Source organism: Xenopus laevis, chromosome 6L (assembly GCF_017654675.1).
Source record: "Xenopus laevis strain J_2021 chromosome 6L, Xenopus_laevis_v10.1, whole genome shotgun sequence".
In the NCBI taxonomy this organism is placed as follows: domain Eukaryota; kingdom Metazoa; phylum Chordata; class Amphibia; order Anura; family Pipidae; genus Xenopus; species Xenopus laevis.
Window position 1 is genome coordinate 161,532,524 of NC_054381.1, and position 17,203 is coordinate 161,549,726.

At 38.6% G+C, this 17,203-nt stretch overlaps 1 protein-coding gene across 1 annotated transcript; it reads right to left on the reverse strand.

Annotated features, from left to right (window-relative positions):
* Nucleotides 1-7,249: 7,249 nt before the first annotated feature.
* ly6e.L (lymphocyte antigen 6 family member E L homeolog) lies at nt 7,250-11,433 on the reverse strand. Its single transcript, XM_018267394.2, has 3 exons — nt 11,178-11,433; nt 9,675-9,794; nt 7,250-7,646 (listed from the first exon to the last, which is right to left on the reverse strand). Exons 1-3 carry the CDS (start codon nt 11,416-11,418, stop codon nt 7,447-7,449), a joined length of 561 nt encoding a protein of 186 aa, XP_018122883.2. The 5' UTR covers nt 11,419-11,433; the 3' UTR covers nt 7,250-7,446.
* Nucleotides 11,434-17,203: the final 5,770 nt, after the last annotated feature.

Sequence of the window (17,203 nt, forward strand, 5' to 3'; positions counted from 1 at the left end):
ATAAAGAGCTGTGAGGGGAACGTCGTGCAAATGATTCGAGTAGCAAAGTTCTCTCGTGTTTATCTGACAGAAGTCTCTCTAGCAAAGACATTTGTGTCCTGTCTTGTGTAATCCAACTTGTTTCTTCACTAATAAATCACTATTAAATCATGTGCTGAACTGTCGTCTTGTTGTATAAAGAGTCAGAGCTGGGATATTGTCTTCTACTTTACATTCAACCCACTGATATTCTGACACAATTTGCTGCTGATTTTTATTGTTTGAGCTCTTTGACTTATTTATTCAGCAGCTCTCCAGTTTGCAATGGCAGCCATCTGGTTGCTAGGGTCCAAATTCCCCTAGCAACCATGCATTGATTTGAATAATAGACTGGAATATGAATAGGAGAGGCCTGAACAGAAAGATGAGGAATAAAAAGTAACAATACATTTGTAGCCTTACAGACAGGGGCACTCCGCCAATGAGGTGAGTTGAGGCAAAAATGCCGTTCCTGGTAACTAAGAGCCGAATTTCCGGTTTTAAACCCAGAAATACGGCTCTTCTAGTGCAGAGAGCACAATTGCACTAGCGACGTGGACCCCCCGCCGACCCCCGTCTGGGGGTGGCAAAAAGGAAGGCCGCCTCGGGCGGCAAATTGGGTAGGATCGCCCCTGCTTACAGAGCATTTGTTGGTACTAGATTGTAAGGCCTGGATAGAAGGCTGACAATCAAATCCACTTTCCTTCACCATCTCTATTATGTGAAGTGAAACCCATCAAGTGTCAAGTCCCTTCTTGCTGTGATGTTCCCCCATACAGACATCTCTCAGACTTGGGGTGAGGACCAGTGAACTCAACAAGCGCAACGTAACGTAACCCAAATCCTACACAGGCCGCTCTAGATATCACGAGGCCCCGTACACTAAAACTTTCTGGGTCCCCAGCCCCACACCACAGTATAAAGGCCACACAGACGGCTAAATACAATAAGAACCCTCCTCCACACACCAGTTATAAAAAGCCATTTCTCAGGGCCCCCCTGTAAATTAAAAACAAATCACTGGCGGCAGCTCCTGCTCAATAACATCATCTCCATAAAGAACCATAATAACACATTGACAAAGATGGAAATAATCCCTCTGCTAATGGGCCCAACCTGCTTCCCACATCCTCAGAGTCTGGGAATTCCCTTTAGAAACAAAGTAACATCCAGTGATGGCAGAACAACATCTGAAGCCCAACTTCACCCACAGATTCTTCACCCACAGATTCTTCACCCACAGATAGAAGGAATAATGAAAACGTCGCTCCACCAGTTGTAGTAACTCTAGAAGGTACATCTGCTGCTTTTCCATGTCCTCATCACTGTGTGACCTGAGAAATATTGTGTTCTACATCATACACACAAACACCAACACTTGTCTCACTCATCCACTACTTGTGCCAATATGTGGGTCACTACGTCTGACATTCCTTCTAAATAGCCAATTCCCACACTGTAGTAAGATCCTGTATCATGTATTTCATATTTGGATTGGAGAGAAGAATATTCCCAGGCTATCCCACAGTCCTTCTCCCAGAGACTATTATCCACTGTTACTATAGGCACCATCTCTCCCTACTATACCTGCTATCCCACAGTCACACTCCCTTCCCAGAGACTATTATACACTGTTACTATAGGCACCATCTCTCCCTACTATACCTGCTATCCCACAGTCACACTCCCTTCCCAGAGACTATTATACACTGTTACTATAGACACCATCTCTCCCTACTATACCTGTTATCCGACAGTCACACTCCCTTCCCAGAGACTATTATCCACTGTTACTATAGGCACCATCTCTCCCTACTATACCTGCTATCCCACAGTCACACTCCCTTTCCAGAGACTATTATCCCACTGTTACTATAGGCACCATCTCTCCCTACTATACCTGCTATCCCCCAGTCACACTCCCTTCCCAGAGACTATTATCCACTGTTACTATAGACACCATCTCTCCCTACTATACCTGCTATCCCACAGTCACACTCCCTTCCCAGAGACTATTATCCACTGTTACTATAGACACCATCTCTCCCTACTATACCTGCTATCCCACAGTCACACTCCCTTCCCAGAGACTATTATACACTGTTACTATAGACACCATCTCTCCCTACTATACCTGTTATCCCACAGTCACACTCCCTTCCCAGAGACTATTATACACTGTTACTATAGGCACCATCTCTCCCTACTATACCTGCTATCCCACAGTCACACTCCCTTCCCAGAGACTATTATACACTGTTACTATAGACACCATCTCTCCCTACTATACCTGTTATCCGACAGTCACACTTCCTTCCCAGAGACTATTATCCACTGTTACTATAGGCACCATCTCTCCCTACTATACCTGCTATCCCACAGTCACACTCCCTTTCCAGAGACTATTATCCCACTGTTACTATAGGCACCATCTCTCCCTACTATACCTGCTATCCCCCAGTCACACTCCCTTCCCAGAGACTGTTATCCACTGTTACTATAGGCACCATCTCTCCCTACTATACCTGCTATACCACAGTCACACGCCCTTCCCAGAGACTATTATCCCACTGTTACTATAGACACCATCTCTCCCTACTATACCTGCTATCCCACAGTCACACTCCCTTCCCAGAGACTATTATCCCACTGTTACTATAGGCACCATCTCTCCCTACTATACCTGCTATCTCACAGTCACACTCCCTTCCCAGAGACTATTATCCCAATGTTACTATAGGCACCATCTCTCCCTACTATACCTGCTATCCCACAGTCACACTCCCTTCCCAGAGACTATTATCCCACTGTTACTATAGGCATCATCTCTCCCTACTATACCTGCTATCCCACAGTCACACTCCCTTCCCAGAGACTATTATCCCACTGTTACTATAGGCATCATCTCTCCCTACTATACCTGCTATCCCACAGTCACACTCCCTTCCCAGAGACTATTATCCCACTGTTACTATCGTCACCTTCACTCCCTACTATACCTGCTATCCCACAGTCACACTCCCTTCCCAGAGACTATTATCCCACTGTTACTATAGGCACCATCTCTCCCTACTATACCTGCTATACCACAGTCACACGCCCTTCCCAGAGACTATTATCCCACTGTTACTATAGACACCATCTCTCCCTACTATACCTGCTATCCCACAGTCACACTCCCTTCCCAGAGACTATTATCCCACTGTTACTATAGGCACCATCTCTCCCTACTATACCTGCTATCCCACAGTCACACTCCCTTCCCAGAGACTATTATCCCAATGTTACTATAGGCACCATCTCTCCCTACTATACCTGCTATCCCACAGTCACACTCCCTTCCCAGAGACTATTATCCCACTGTTACTATAGGCATCATCTCTCCCTACTATACCTGCTATCCCACAGTCACACTCCTTTCCCAGAGACTATTATCCCACTGTTACTATAGGCATCATCTCTCCCTACTATACCTGCTATCCCACAGTCACACTCCCTTCCCAGAGACTATTATCCCACTGTTACTATCGACACCTTCACTCCCTACTATACCTGCTATCCCACAGTCACACTCCCTTCCCAGAGACTATTATCCCACTGTTACTATAGGCATCATCTCTCCCTACTATACCTGCTATCCCACAGTCACACTCCCTTCCCAGAGACTATTATCCCACTGTTACTATAGGCACCATCTCTCCCTACTATACCTGCTATCTCACAGTCACACTCCCTTCCCAGAGACTATTATCCCAATGTTACTATAGGCACCATCTCTCCCTACTATACCTGCTATCCCACAGTCACACTCCCTTCCCAGAGACTATTATCCCACTGTTACTATAGGCATCATCTCTCCCTACTATACCTGCTATCCCACAGTCACACTCCCTTCCCGAGACTATTATCCCACTGTTACTATAGGCATCATCTCTCCTACTATACCTGCTATCCACAGTCACACTCCCTTCCCAGAGACTATTATCCCACTGTTACTATAGGCATCATCTCTCCCTACTATACCTGCTATCCCACAGTCACACTCCCTTCCCAGAGACTATTATCCCACTGTTACTATCGACACCTTCCTCCCTACTATACCTGCTATCCCACAGTCACACTCCCTTCCAGAGACTATTATCCCACTGTTACTATAGGCATCATCTCTCCCTACTATACCTGCTATCCCACAGTCACACTCCCTTCCAGAGACTATTATCCCACTGTTACTATAGCACCATCTCTCCCTACTATACCTGCTATCTCACAGTCACACTCCCTTCCCAGAGACTATTATCCCAATGTTACTATAGGCACATCTCTCCTACTGTACCTGCATCCACAGTCACACTCCCTTCCCAGAGACTATTATCCCACTGTTACTATAGGCATCATCTCTCCCTACTATACCTGCTATCCCACAGTCACACTCCCTTCCCAGAGACTATTATCCCACTGTTACTATAGGCATCATCTCTCCCTACTATACCTGCTATCCCACAGTCACACTCCCTTCCAGAGACTATTATCCCACTGTTACTATAGTCACCATTCACTCCCTACTATACCTGCTATCCCACAGTCACACTCCCTTCCCAGAGACTATTATCCCACTGTTACTATAGGCACCATCTCTCCCTACTATACCTGCTATACCACAGTCACACGCCCTTCCCAGAGACTATTATCCCACTGTTACTATAGACACCATCTCTCCCACTATACCTGCTATCCCACAGTCACACTCCCTTCCCAGAGACTATTATCCCACTGTTACTATAGGCACCATCTCTCCCTACTATACCTGCTATCCCACAGTCACACTCCCTTCCCAGAGACTATTATCCCAATGTTACTATAGGCACCATCTCTCCCTACTATACCTGCTATCCCACAGTCACACTCCCTTCCCAGAGACTATTATCCCACTGTTACTATAGGCATCATCTCTCCCTACTATACCTGCTATCCCACAGTCACACTCCCTTCCAGAGACTATTATCCCACTGTTACTATAGGCATCATCTCTCCTACTATACTGCTATCCCACATCACACTCCCTTCCAGAGACTATTATCCCACGTTACTATCGACACTTCACTCCCTACTATACCTGCTATCCCACAGTCACACTCCTTCCCAGAGACTATTATCCCACTGTTACTATAGCACATCTCTCCCTACTATACCTGCTATCCCACAGTCACACTCCCTTCCAGAGACTATTATCCCATGTTACTATAGCCATCATCTCTCCCTACTATACTGCTATCCCAGTCACACTCCCTTCCAGAGACTATTATCCCCTGTTACTATAGGCACATCTCTCCTACTATACCTGCTATCCACGTCACACTCCTTCCAGAGACATTAATCCATGTATGATAGGAACACCATCTCTCCCTACTATACCTGCTATCCCACAGTCCACTCCTTCCCAGAGACTGTATTCCACTGTTACTATAGCACCATCTTCCCTACTTATACCTGCTTATACCACAGTCAACGCCTTCCAGAGACTATTTCCCACTGTTACTATAGACACCATCTCTCCCTACTTATACTGCTGTCCCACAGTCACACTCCCTTACCAGAGACTTTATCCCACTGTTACTATTTGGCACCATCTCTCCTACTATACACTGTATCATGCAACAGTACACTCCTTCCAGAGCTATTACCATGTTACTATAGGCACCATCTCTCCCTACTATACCTGCTATCCCACAGTCACACTCCCTTCCCAGAGACTATTATCCCACTGTTACTATAGGCATCATCTCTCCCTACTATACCTGCTATCCCACAGTCACACTCCCTTCCCAGAGACTATTATCCCACTGTTACTATCAACACCTTCACTCCCTACTATACCTGCTGTCACACTCATTTCCCAGAGACTATTATCCCACTGTTACTATAGGCACCATCTTTCCCTACTATACCTGCTATCCCACAGTCAGAGTCCTTTCCCAGAATTATCCCCATAGCAACAATTTTACCCTCCTTCAACAGTGAAATCCCAATCAAAAGGTTATGATTGACAGCTCTGACAGGGCTATGCATCCTTGTGGCTATATATACAGTGAATTAAATACTTAAACTGCTTGTAGGAAAACGCTTGTAGCTGTTGCAGTTTTAATACTGTGAAATCTTCTGCCGGATGGTAAAAGGAAAAACAATGCATGAGATGGATGAAAAACATCCTTGACAATACAATTTGCTCATCAAATAACTTGTTTTTTTATACAGTTGTGAGATTGACAAGAGGGAATTTCCTACTTTTTGACTGATTCTTTATTGCAACACATTGTAGTCTTAGAAACATGACATAGTAGTACCAGTAGTTCATGACATAGTGAAACAAACTTTTTGACGTTTTGCGAATGTAGAACTTCATCATGGTCTTAGGAATCTGACACAATAAAACCAGTAGTTCATGACACAGTGAAACCAACTTTTTGACATTTTGTGACAACTTTTTGACATATTGCGAATGTAGAACTTGATCATAGTCTTAGAACTTTGGAACAGTAGTACCAATTGTTCATGACACAGTGAAACCAACTTTTTGACCAAATTTGTTGATGTAGAACTTCATCATAACAGATGGAAGTCTTAGAAAGATCGGGATCTACCAGTAGACCTTTATCTGGTGATCAGTAGATCTCAAGAAACTGTCAACAAACATTTACTAAGGGCTCCATCTTTGAAACAGCTTGTCTAAATTACCCTCCTGTTTCATGCTTTTCATTCAGATATTTATTATGCTAAGGTTACATAAGAAAAGGTTGTTTGTTAAATATAGCAATATACATTTTCCCATAAATCAGTATTTAAATAATATTTCCATGTAACAGAATGCTAACAATGCTTTTATGGATGTAGATCATAATGGGACAACATCATTAAAAGTAGACCTCACATTAGTAAAGTATGGGCACTCCAGACATAGTAAAACAACAACTTTTTGACATGTGGATGTAGAACTTCATCATAACACACATAAATATATATAGTAGTCTTATAAATATGATATAGTAGCATAAGCAGTCCATGACCCAGTGAAACCAATAACTTTTTTTTTACATTGTTTGGTTGTAGTATTTTATCATTAGACATTGCAATCCTGCAGATATTAGACACAGTGGCCCCAACATTTCAAGATACATTTACACTTCATGCCCAGCACAAGGTTTTAGCACCCCAGAGCTATTTGTTTTAAATTCTGGAGCTTTCCTCTGTGAGCGCTTACTGTCATTGGACAGAACAGAGCACATAATGAGAAAAAAAGAACTGCTTCTTGGATCACATGCTCTCCTCTGTCCAATGCCAGAGAGGACATACAGAGGAATGTTCAAGAACTCAAAACTCACAGCTCTGGGATGCTAAAATTCTGCACCCCATGTGCTGGGGGTTTTATAGTGATCAGTTTCTTATTAGAAGCAAAAAGAATCCAAGGGACAGAACCAGGGCTGGGTAACTGTACTTTATTCCAATGGCACCACTCGTGTTGCACAGTTCGGAGCTGCAACATGAAACTGAACCAGAACCCACAGAAGTCCCAAAACTGCTCTCCTTACAGGCAGGGGAACAGGTTTTAGTGATGGACGTGTATTTCAGGGAACCTGCAAAAAGAGAAATGGAATATACGTAGTCAAATGCTGAAGGTTTGTGGAGAAAAATAATCTTTCAGTGAGTGGTGTCTAACTAGCTGCCCTGCATTTGTTGTTGCAACTTAAAACATATACTAATTGTCATTTATCCTTTTTCTACATTCTTTCCCCCCCATGTGCATTGTCCCCAGCACTTCAGTGATGAGTGATATACGGAGCCTCTGCACTCAACCCATTATCAATATATTTAAGACAGAGACATTTTGTGCTACTGCTACTAAAAAATGCCTTACCCTTTAAACAACACAGGGATTGTTTGTCCATATATTGCAATATATTTAAGCTGAACAACTATATCACAGTCATCCCATATCTGGCCAGTCCTACGCTCAATTTTATCTGATTCATTAAGAATTCTATTGCTTCATTATACATTTTACACAGGGACCAAGGGGCAAATTCACTAAACGACGAAGTGCCTAACGCTAGCGTGAATGTGCCAGCCTAGCGCATTTTCGTTAATTCACCGATTCACTAACGGACGCTGGAGTAAATTCGCTAGTGTTACTTCGCACCCTTATGCCTGGCAAATTTGCACAACAGACGTAACTACGCAAATTCACTGACGCACGAATTATTCTAAATGCTACCTTTTACGCCAGACTTCCTTCGCCACCGCAGACCAGGCGAAGTGCAATAGAGTAGATAGGGATTGCTTCAAAAAAAAAGTTAAAAATTTTTCTAAGTTCCAAAAAACGCTTGCGTTTTTTAATTTTTTATGGGTGATAGGCTGAAAAAGATCGAAAAATTTTTTGGGGCTCCACTCCTTCTCCCCTACATTTCCTGACTCATGGCAACTTAACTATACAGTGGGCACATGTGTAGGGCAAAATAAAAATTTTATTTGCTGTTTTGAAGGTTTCCCAGGCTTGTGTAGTGTTGCTACATACAGTATACCTCCATTGTAACTTCAATCTGGCGCTGTATGCAAATTAACCATCGCTAGCGTAAGTTTGCTTGGCGAATTAACACTAGTGCAACTTCGCAACCTTACGCTTCCCCTGAGCGCAACTTCGGATTTTAGTGAATTTGCGTAGCGCTGGCGAAAATACGCCTGGGGAAGTGCGGCAAAGTGCGGCGAAGTGCGGCAAATCGGACGCTGGCGCAACAACGAATCTTAGTGAATGTCCCACCAGGTTTTACCTGCAACTTTCACAGTAAAACTCCCAAACTTGGCTGCCCTTTTATTGGCCACCACTAGGATATAGTTGGGAAGGGTGGGAGCTACAACATGGCGCTGGTCACTGCCAGCGCCGGATTCCACTTTTGGGCGCCCCTACGCCGCGCGGTCCGACCAGGCGGCCGCGCGGTCCTAGCGCCTGCCTTCCCAGCGCGCCGGCGAAAAAACGCCGGCGCAGCTGGTGCATTTGAACGGCGGCTGGGCGGCATGCTGCCCCTATTTCTTTGCCGCCCTAGGCCCGGGCCTATGCGGCCTTGCCGCAAATCCGGGCCTGGTCACTGCTCCTGTATAACTATAACAAACAAGGGAAACTTGTGCTCACCACTAAATCATGTCTCAATGTCTTAAATATATTGATAATGGGTTGAGTGCTTAGGACTCTTGTATTTGTCTATATGTATTTTGTGGTCACACCCTCATTGCACCCCCGCCTAATGGTTTTTAGAAAATAGTGGTGAGCACAACTTTCCCTTGTTTGATATACGGAGCCTGACATCTGTAGCAAGTGTCACCCTGTGTTTCATTTTACACGGACTAGCACGGCATCCATCTGTCAGTACATACACAGGGCCAAGCAACTGCCGGTTATAGTAACATGCAGTGACATAGTAAGTTAGGTTGAAAAAAGACACATGTCCATCAAGTTCAGCATTTTAAGTCTATATATAACCTGCCTAACTGTCAGTTGATCCAAAGGAAGGCGAAAACCCCATTTATGTTTCGTTGTTTTTCCTTCCCAGTCCCGGCTTATGGTAATAGAACACTTTGGGATAGTGCCAGTTCTAACATCAGAGACTTACCTATTCCAGCGGAAGCGACAGTAGTCATGCAGTAATCGGTAGACGAGGAACAAGTTTCCGTGTTTCTGCAGTCTTCATTTCTGCTCAGAGCAGTGCAGGAGAAACATCTCAGGGAACAAGCTGCAAAATGACAGGTTCATTATTAACAAAAGGTAAAGTCTGCGCTTGTATCGAAATGTTCTGCAAAGGACAGTGGTATAGGAATAATCCAATTAAGTTACATTTAAAAGACTAAGCCCTTGTAAGCAGCAGTCCTGCCCTGCTTTATGGCAGCTGAGATTCTAGCTATCTGTATAACAGAACATTCTGTCCCAGTGGCTGCACAGATCCTATCTGATCCCCATTGTAAGCAGCAGTCCTGTCCTGCTTTATGGCAGCTGAGATTCTAGCTATCTGTATAACAGAACATTCTGTCCCAGTGGCTGCACAGATCCTATCTGATCCCCATTGTAAGCAGCAGTCCTGTCCTGCTTTATGGCAGCTGAGATTCTAGCTATCTGTATAACAGCACATTCTGTCCCAGTGGCTGCACAGATCCTATGAGATCCTAATTGTAAGCAGCAGTCCTGTCCTGCTTTATGGCAGCTGAGATTCTAGCTATCTGTATAACAGAGCATTCTGTCCCAGTGGCTGCACAGGTCCTATCTGATCCCCATTGTAAGCAGCAGTCCTGTCCTGCTTTATGGCAGCTGAGATTCTAGCTATCTGTATAACAGAACATTCTGTCCCAGTGGCTGCACAGATCCTATCTGATCCCCATTGTAAGCAGCAGTCCTGTCCTGCTTTATGGCAGCTGAGATTCTAGCTATCTGTATAACAGAACATTCTGTCCCAGTGGCTGCACAGATCCTATCTGATCCCCATTGTAAGCAGCAATCCTGTCCTGCTTTATGGCAGCTGAGATTCTAGCTATCTGTATAACAGAACATTCTGTCCCAGTGGCTGCACAGATCCTATGAGATCCTAATTGTAAGCAGCAGTCCTGTCCTGCTTTATGGCAGCTGAGATTCTAGCTATCTGTATAACAGAGCATTCTGTCCCAGTGGCTGCACAGGTCCTATCTGATCCCCATTGTAAGCAGCAGTCCTGTCCTGCTTTATGGCAGCTGAGATTCTAGCTATCTGTATAACAGAGCATTCTGTCCCAGTGGCTGCACAGATCCTATCTGATCCCCATTGGAAGCAGCAGTCCTGTCCTGCTTTATGGCAGCTGAGATTCTAGCTATCTGTATAACAGAACATTCTGTCCCAGTGGCTGCACAGATCCTATCTGATCCTCAATGTAAGCAGCAGTCCTGTCCTGCTTTATGGGTAACATCTAGCAATGGGAAAGTTTGGTAAATGAAACCATGGGAAGAAATGTTGGATCATGTATCTCTTTGTTCTGGAAAATGCAGAAATGAATGGACCCCGAGTGGTTCCTATCTGTCCAAATGCAGAGAACTGTCACCGATAGTAGTTAATTGAACCCCACCATTGCCATTGATTGAACCCCAGTTCTTACCTGTGCCAATCAGGAGGGCTATGACCAGGAGGAAGAGGTTTGAGACTGCCATGGTCAGGTAGAGTTGAGATGTGGTTATGTTCACTTTCTCTTTGTTTATATATACGGTTGCGTCTCCTTGTGTTGCACAATGTTTGTTTCCAAGAAGGCACAAAAGATCCTCGTTGTTTGTCTGATTTACAAACAGGTGCAGTAGGGTCTCCAGGTGTGTCACACTGGCACGGCCTCTTATTAGCCTCATAGTTATTGTATTTGAATGTAAGGAATGTATATTATGTGCCTGTTTCCTCCTTGGCAGGAGCAGGGGGTGCTCATAGGCATTGAAGTGAATCAAATGATTTAATCCAAGTGTATAGGAACAATAAGAGGCCGAGTTTCTGTTGGCATCATCATGGGAAAATAAATGAACCTGTTGCTTGGCACAGAGAGGAACAATGACCACAATCTATTCCTATACAGGGAATGAATGGTACATAGTAACACTGGTGTGCAGAGAAAGATACACAATGATTCAGTTCAACACTTTGCCCAAATTGTACCCAGTTAGATTCAGCTTCATCCAGACCCAAGGAAAAGGAAATCTATTGAAAATGCTACAAAATTGCAATTGTTCTGATCCAATGTATCTGCCAGTGCAGCCGATTTTGTGGCAGAACCTGTATCTTCCCAGCATTCCCTGTAACAACACTTGTCCATCCTTAAAGGGGAAATATCACAAACATTTAAATTAATATTGTCAGAGTCTAGCGGTCCTTTTAAATTGGAATTAGGTCCAAGGCGGCAGCTGCAATGCAGATTAGCAGGCAAAGGTCCAGTTCATGGTACACAAGGGGTTAAACTAGCTCAAGGTCAAAATCCAGGCCAAGAGTCAAGGGCAGGCTGCAATCGGCATAGTCAGGAGCAAGGCAAGAGGTTAGAAACCAAAAATCCAGGAACAGAACTTATATTGGGGCACCGAACCTGAGTCTCCAGCATCCCTTTATGTTGAATTTTTACACCGAAACATACACAACCATGGTCGCTTTGGGGAGGTGGATCGCTCCAAAACAGAGCAGTAAACGGAGCACTCCTGACAATTATAAGCAAAATAATAAGACATTTTCTAAATACGATCAGTTAAAAGTTCAGACCAGTTTCTGAAATAATCACATTGCTCTTCACTTTTCTCATCTCCGCATCTGTCTCTCTTCATTCTGTCTTCATGCAGGAGTCAGGAGCCGGATTGTCTTTGTGGGGGGCTCCTTTTGCCTAGAAGATGTATTAGAGCTCACTCTATTAAAATCACCAGACATCATGTCTCTCTACATGCAGGATTTGTGCCAAAGTCAGTTATTTTGTTAGGTTTTGTTTGTACTGAAATCAGTTATTTGAGTGAGCTCTAATTCATCTGCCAGAGAAGGGAACCCCGCAAAAGACATATTGGATCTGCCAATAAAAACCTGACATCCAACTCCTGCATGAAGAGAGACAGATTGTACGAGAGGGATAGTGAAAATAAACATGATTATTTCACAAAACTGTACAGAATTTTAAATCAAATTTACAAAGTTTCTTATTTCAGTAGGATTACGCTTTTATCATATTTTTCATGATAATTCCCCTTGAACATAAAACCTCCTTTCCTCATGTCTGCTGGGAGGAGTTACTGGTGACTAGGGCTCCAGGGGCTCTATGAAGATTTTCATTCATTCAGATCATGATATTCAGTACCTTATAGAAATAAGTCCAAAGCAACTGGACTTTCACCATCTTTTAAACCCTTAAAGGTACAACCTGTCACTTTAGACTTATTTCTAACTGAGCCCATTCCCTTTATCAGCTTAATTGTTCTTCTCTGTAGTTTCTCTATTTCATTACTGTCCCTTATATATTTATATATAGTGATCATATCCCCTTTTATATTTATATATGGTGATCATATCCCCCTTATATATTTATATATAGTGATCATATCCCTTATATATTTATATATAGTGATCATATCCCCTTATATATTTATATATAGTGATCATATCCCCCTTATATATTTATATATAGTGATCATATCCCCTTATATATTTATATATAGTGATCATATCCCCTTTTATATTTATATATAGGGATCATATCCCCTTATATATTTATATATAGTGATCATATCCCTTATATATTTATATATAGTGATCATATCCCCTTATATATTTATATATAGTGATCATATCCCCTTATATATTTATATATAGTGATCATATCCCCCTTATATATTTATATATAGTGATCAGAACCCTTATATATTTATATATAGTGATCATATCCCCTTATATATTTATATATAGTGATCATATCCCCTTATATATTTATCTATAGTGATCATATCTCCTTATATATTTATATATATAGTGATCATATCCCCTTATATATTTATATATAGTGATCATATCCCCCTTATATATTTATATATATAGTGATCATATCCTCTTATATATTTATATAAAGTGATCATATCCCCCTTATATATTTATATATAGTGATCATATGCCCTTATATATTTCTATATATCGTGATCATAACCCCTTATATATTTATATATAGTGATCATATCCCATTATATATTTATATATAGTGATCATATCCACTTTATATATTTATATATAGTGATCATATCCCCTTATATATTTATATATAGTGATCATATCCCCTTATATATTTATATATAGTGATCATATCCCCTTTTATATTTATATATAGGGATCATATCCCCCTTATATATTTATATATAGTGATCATATCCCTTATATATTTATATATAGTGATCATATCCCCTTATATATTTATATATAGTGATCATATCCCCTTATATATTTATATATAGTGATCATACCCCCCTTATATATTTATATATAGTGATCAGAACCCTTATATATTTATATATAGTGATCATATCCCCTTATATATTTCTATATATCGTGATCATAACCCCTTATATATTATATATAGTGATCATATCCCATTATATATTTATATATAGTGATCATATCCACTTTATATATTTATATATAGTGATCATATCCCTTATATATTTATATATAGTGATCATATCCCTTATATATTTATATATAGTGATCATATCCCCTTTTATATATTATATATAGGGATCATATCCCCTTATATATTTATATATAGTGATCATATCCCTTATATATTTATATATAGTGATCATATCCCTTATATATTTATATATAGTGATCATATCCCCTTATATATTATATATAGTGATCATACCCCCCTTATATATTTATATATAGTGATCAGAACCCTTATATATTTATATATAGTGATCATATCCCTTATATATTTATATATAGTGATCATATCCCTTATATATTTATATATAGTGATCTATCCCTTATAATTTATATATAGTGATCATATCCCTTATATTTATATATATAGTGATCATATCCCCTTATATATTTATATATAGTGATCATATCCCCTTATATATTTATATATAGTGATCATATCCCCTTATATATTTATATATAGTGATCATACCCCTTATATATTTATATATAGTGATCATATCCCTTATATATTTATATATAGTGATCATATCCCCTTATATATTTCTATATATCGTGATCATACCCCTTATATATTTATATATAGTGATCATATCCCATTATATATTTATATATAGTGATCATATCCACTTTATATATTATATATAGTGATCATATCCCTTATATATTTATATATAGTGATCATATCCCCTTATATATTTATATATAGTGATCATATCCCCTTTATATTTATATATAGGATCATATCCCTTATATATTTATATATAGTGATCATATCCCTTATATATTTATATATAGTGATCATATCCCCTTTATATTTATATATAGTGATCATATCCCCTTATATATTTATATATAGTGATCATACCCCTTATATATTTATATATAGTGATCAAACCCTTATATATTTATATATAGTGATCATATCCCCTTATATATTTATATATAGTGATCATATCCCTTATATATTTATTATAGTGATCATATCCCTAATATTTTATATTATATATATATATATATATCTCCCTTATATATTATATATATAGTGATCATATCCCCCTTATATATTTATATATAGTGATCATATCCCTTATATATTTATATATAGTGATCATATCCCCTTATATATTTATATATAGTGATCATATCCCTTATATATTTATATATAGTGATCATATCCCTTATATATTTATATATAGTGATCATATCCCCTTATATATTTATATATAGTGATCATATCCCCTTTATATTTATATATAGTGATCATATCCCCTTTATATTTTATATATAGTGATCATATCCCTTATATATTTATATTAGTGATCATATCCCTTATATATTTATATATAGTGATCATATCCCCTTATATATTTATATATAGTGATCATATCCCCTTATATATTTATATATAGTGATCATACCCTTATATATTTATATATAGTGATCATATCCCCTTATATATTTATATATAGTGATCATATCCCTTATATATTTATTATAGTGATCATATCCTCCTTATATATTTATATATATAGTGATCATATCCCCTTATATATTTATATAGTGATCATATCCCCTTATATATTATATATATTAGTGATCATATCCTCTTATATATTTATATATAGTATCATATCCCCTTATATATTTATATATAGTGATCATATCCCCCTTATATATTTATATATAGTGATCATATGCCCTTAATATTTATATATGTGATCATACCCCTATATATTTATATATAGTGATCATATCCCTTATATATTTATATATAGTGATCATATCCACTTATATATATTATTAGTGATCATATCCCCTTATATATTTATATATAGTATCATATCCCCTTATATATTTATATATAGTGATCATATCCCTTTATATTTATATATAGGATCATATCCCCTTATATATTTATATATAGTGATCATATCCCTTATATATTTATATATAGTGATCATATCCCCTTATATTTATATATAGTGATCATATCCCTTATATATTATATATATGATCATCCCCCTTAATATTTTATATAGTGATCAGACCCTTATATATTTATATATAGTGATCATATCCCCTTATTATTTATATATAGTGATCATATCCCTTATATATTTATATATAGTGATCATATCCCCTTATATATTTATATATAGTGATCAACCCTTATATATTTATATATAGTGATCATATCCCCTTATATATTATATATAGTGATCATATCCCCTTATATATTTACTATAGTGATCATATCCCTTATATATTTATATATAGTGATCATATCCCCTTATATATTTATATATAGTGATCATATCCCTTATATATTTTATATAATAGTGATCATATCCTCTTATATATTTATATATAGTGATCATATCCCTTATTATTTATATATAGTGATCATATCCCCCTATATATTTATATATAGTGATCATATCCTTATATATTTTATATATCGTGATCATACCCTTATATATTTATATATATGATCATATCCCATTATATATTTATATATAGTGATCATATCCACTTATATATTTATATATAGTGATCATATCCCCCCCCCCCCCCCCCCAAAAAAAAAAAAAAAAAAAAAAAAAAAAAAAAAAAAGTGATCATATCCCTTATATATTTATATATAGTGATCATATCCCCTTATATATTTATATATATGATCATATCCCTTATATATTTATATATAGTGATCATATCCCCTTATACTGTATTTATATATAGTGATCATATCCCCTTATATATTTATATATAGTGATCATATCCCTTATATATTTATATATAGTGATCATATCCCCTTATATATTTATATATAGTGATCATATCCCCTTATATATTTATATATAGTGATCATATCCTCTTATATATTTATATATAGTTATCATATCCCCTTATATATTTATATATAGTGATCATATCCCCCTTATATATTTATATATAGCGATC

Coding starts and splice junctions, on each gene's coding strand:
- ly6e.L (XM_018267394.2), bottom strand. CDS start 11,418: ATGAGGCTAATAAGAGGCCGTGCCAGTGTGACACACCTGGAGACCCTA. Junction 9,795..11,177: donor AGCCCTCCTGATTGGCACAG/GTAAGAACTGGG, acceptor GTCATTTTGCAG/CTTGTTCCCTGAGATGTTTC. Junction 7,647..9,674: donor TGTCGCTTCCGCTGGAATAG/GTAAGTCTCTGA, acceptor CTCTTTTTGCAG/GTTCCCTGAAATACACGTCC.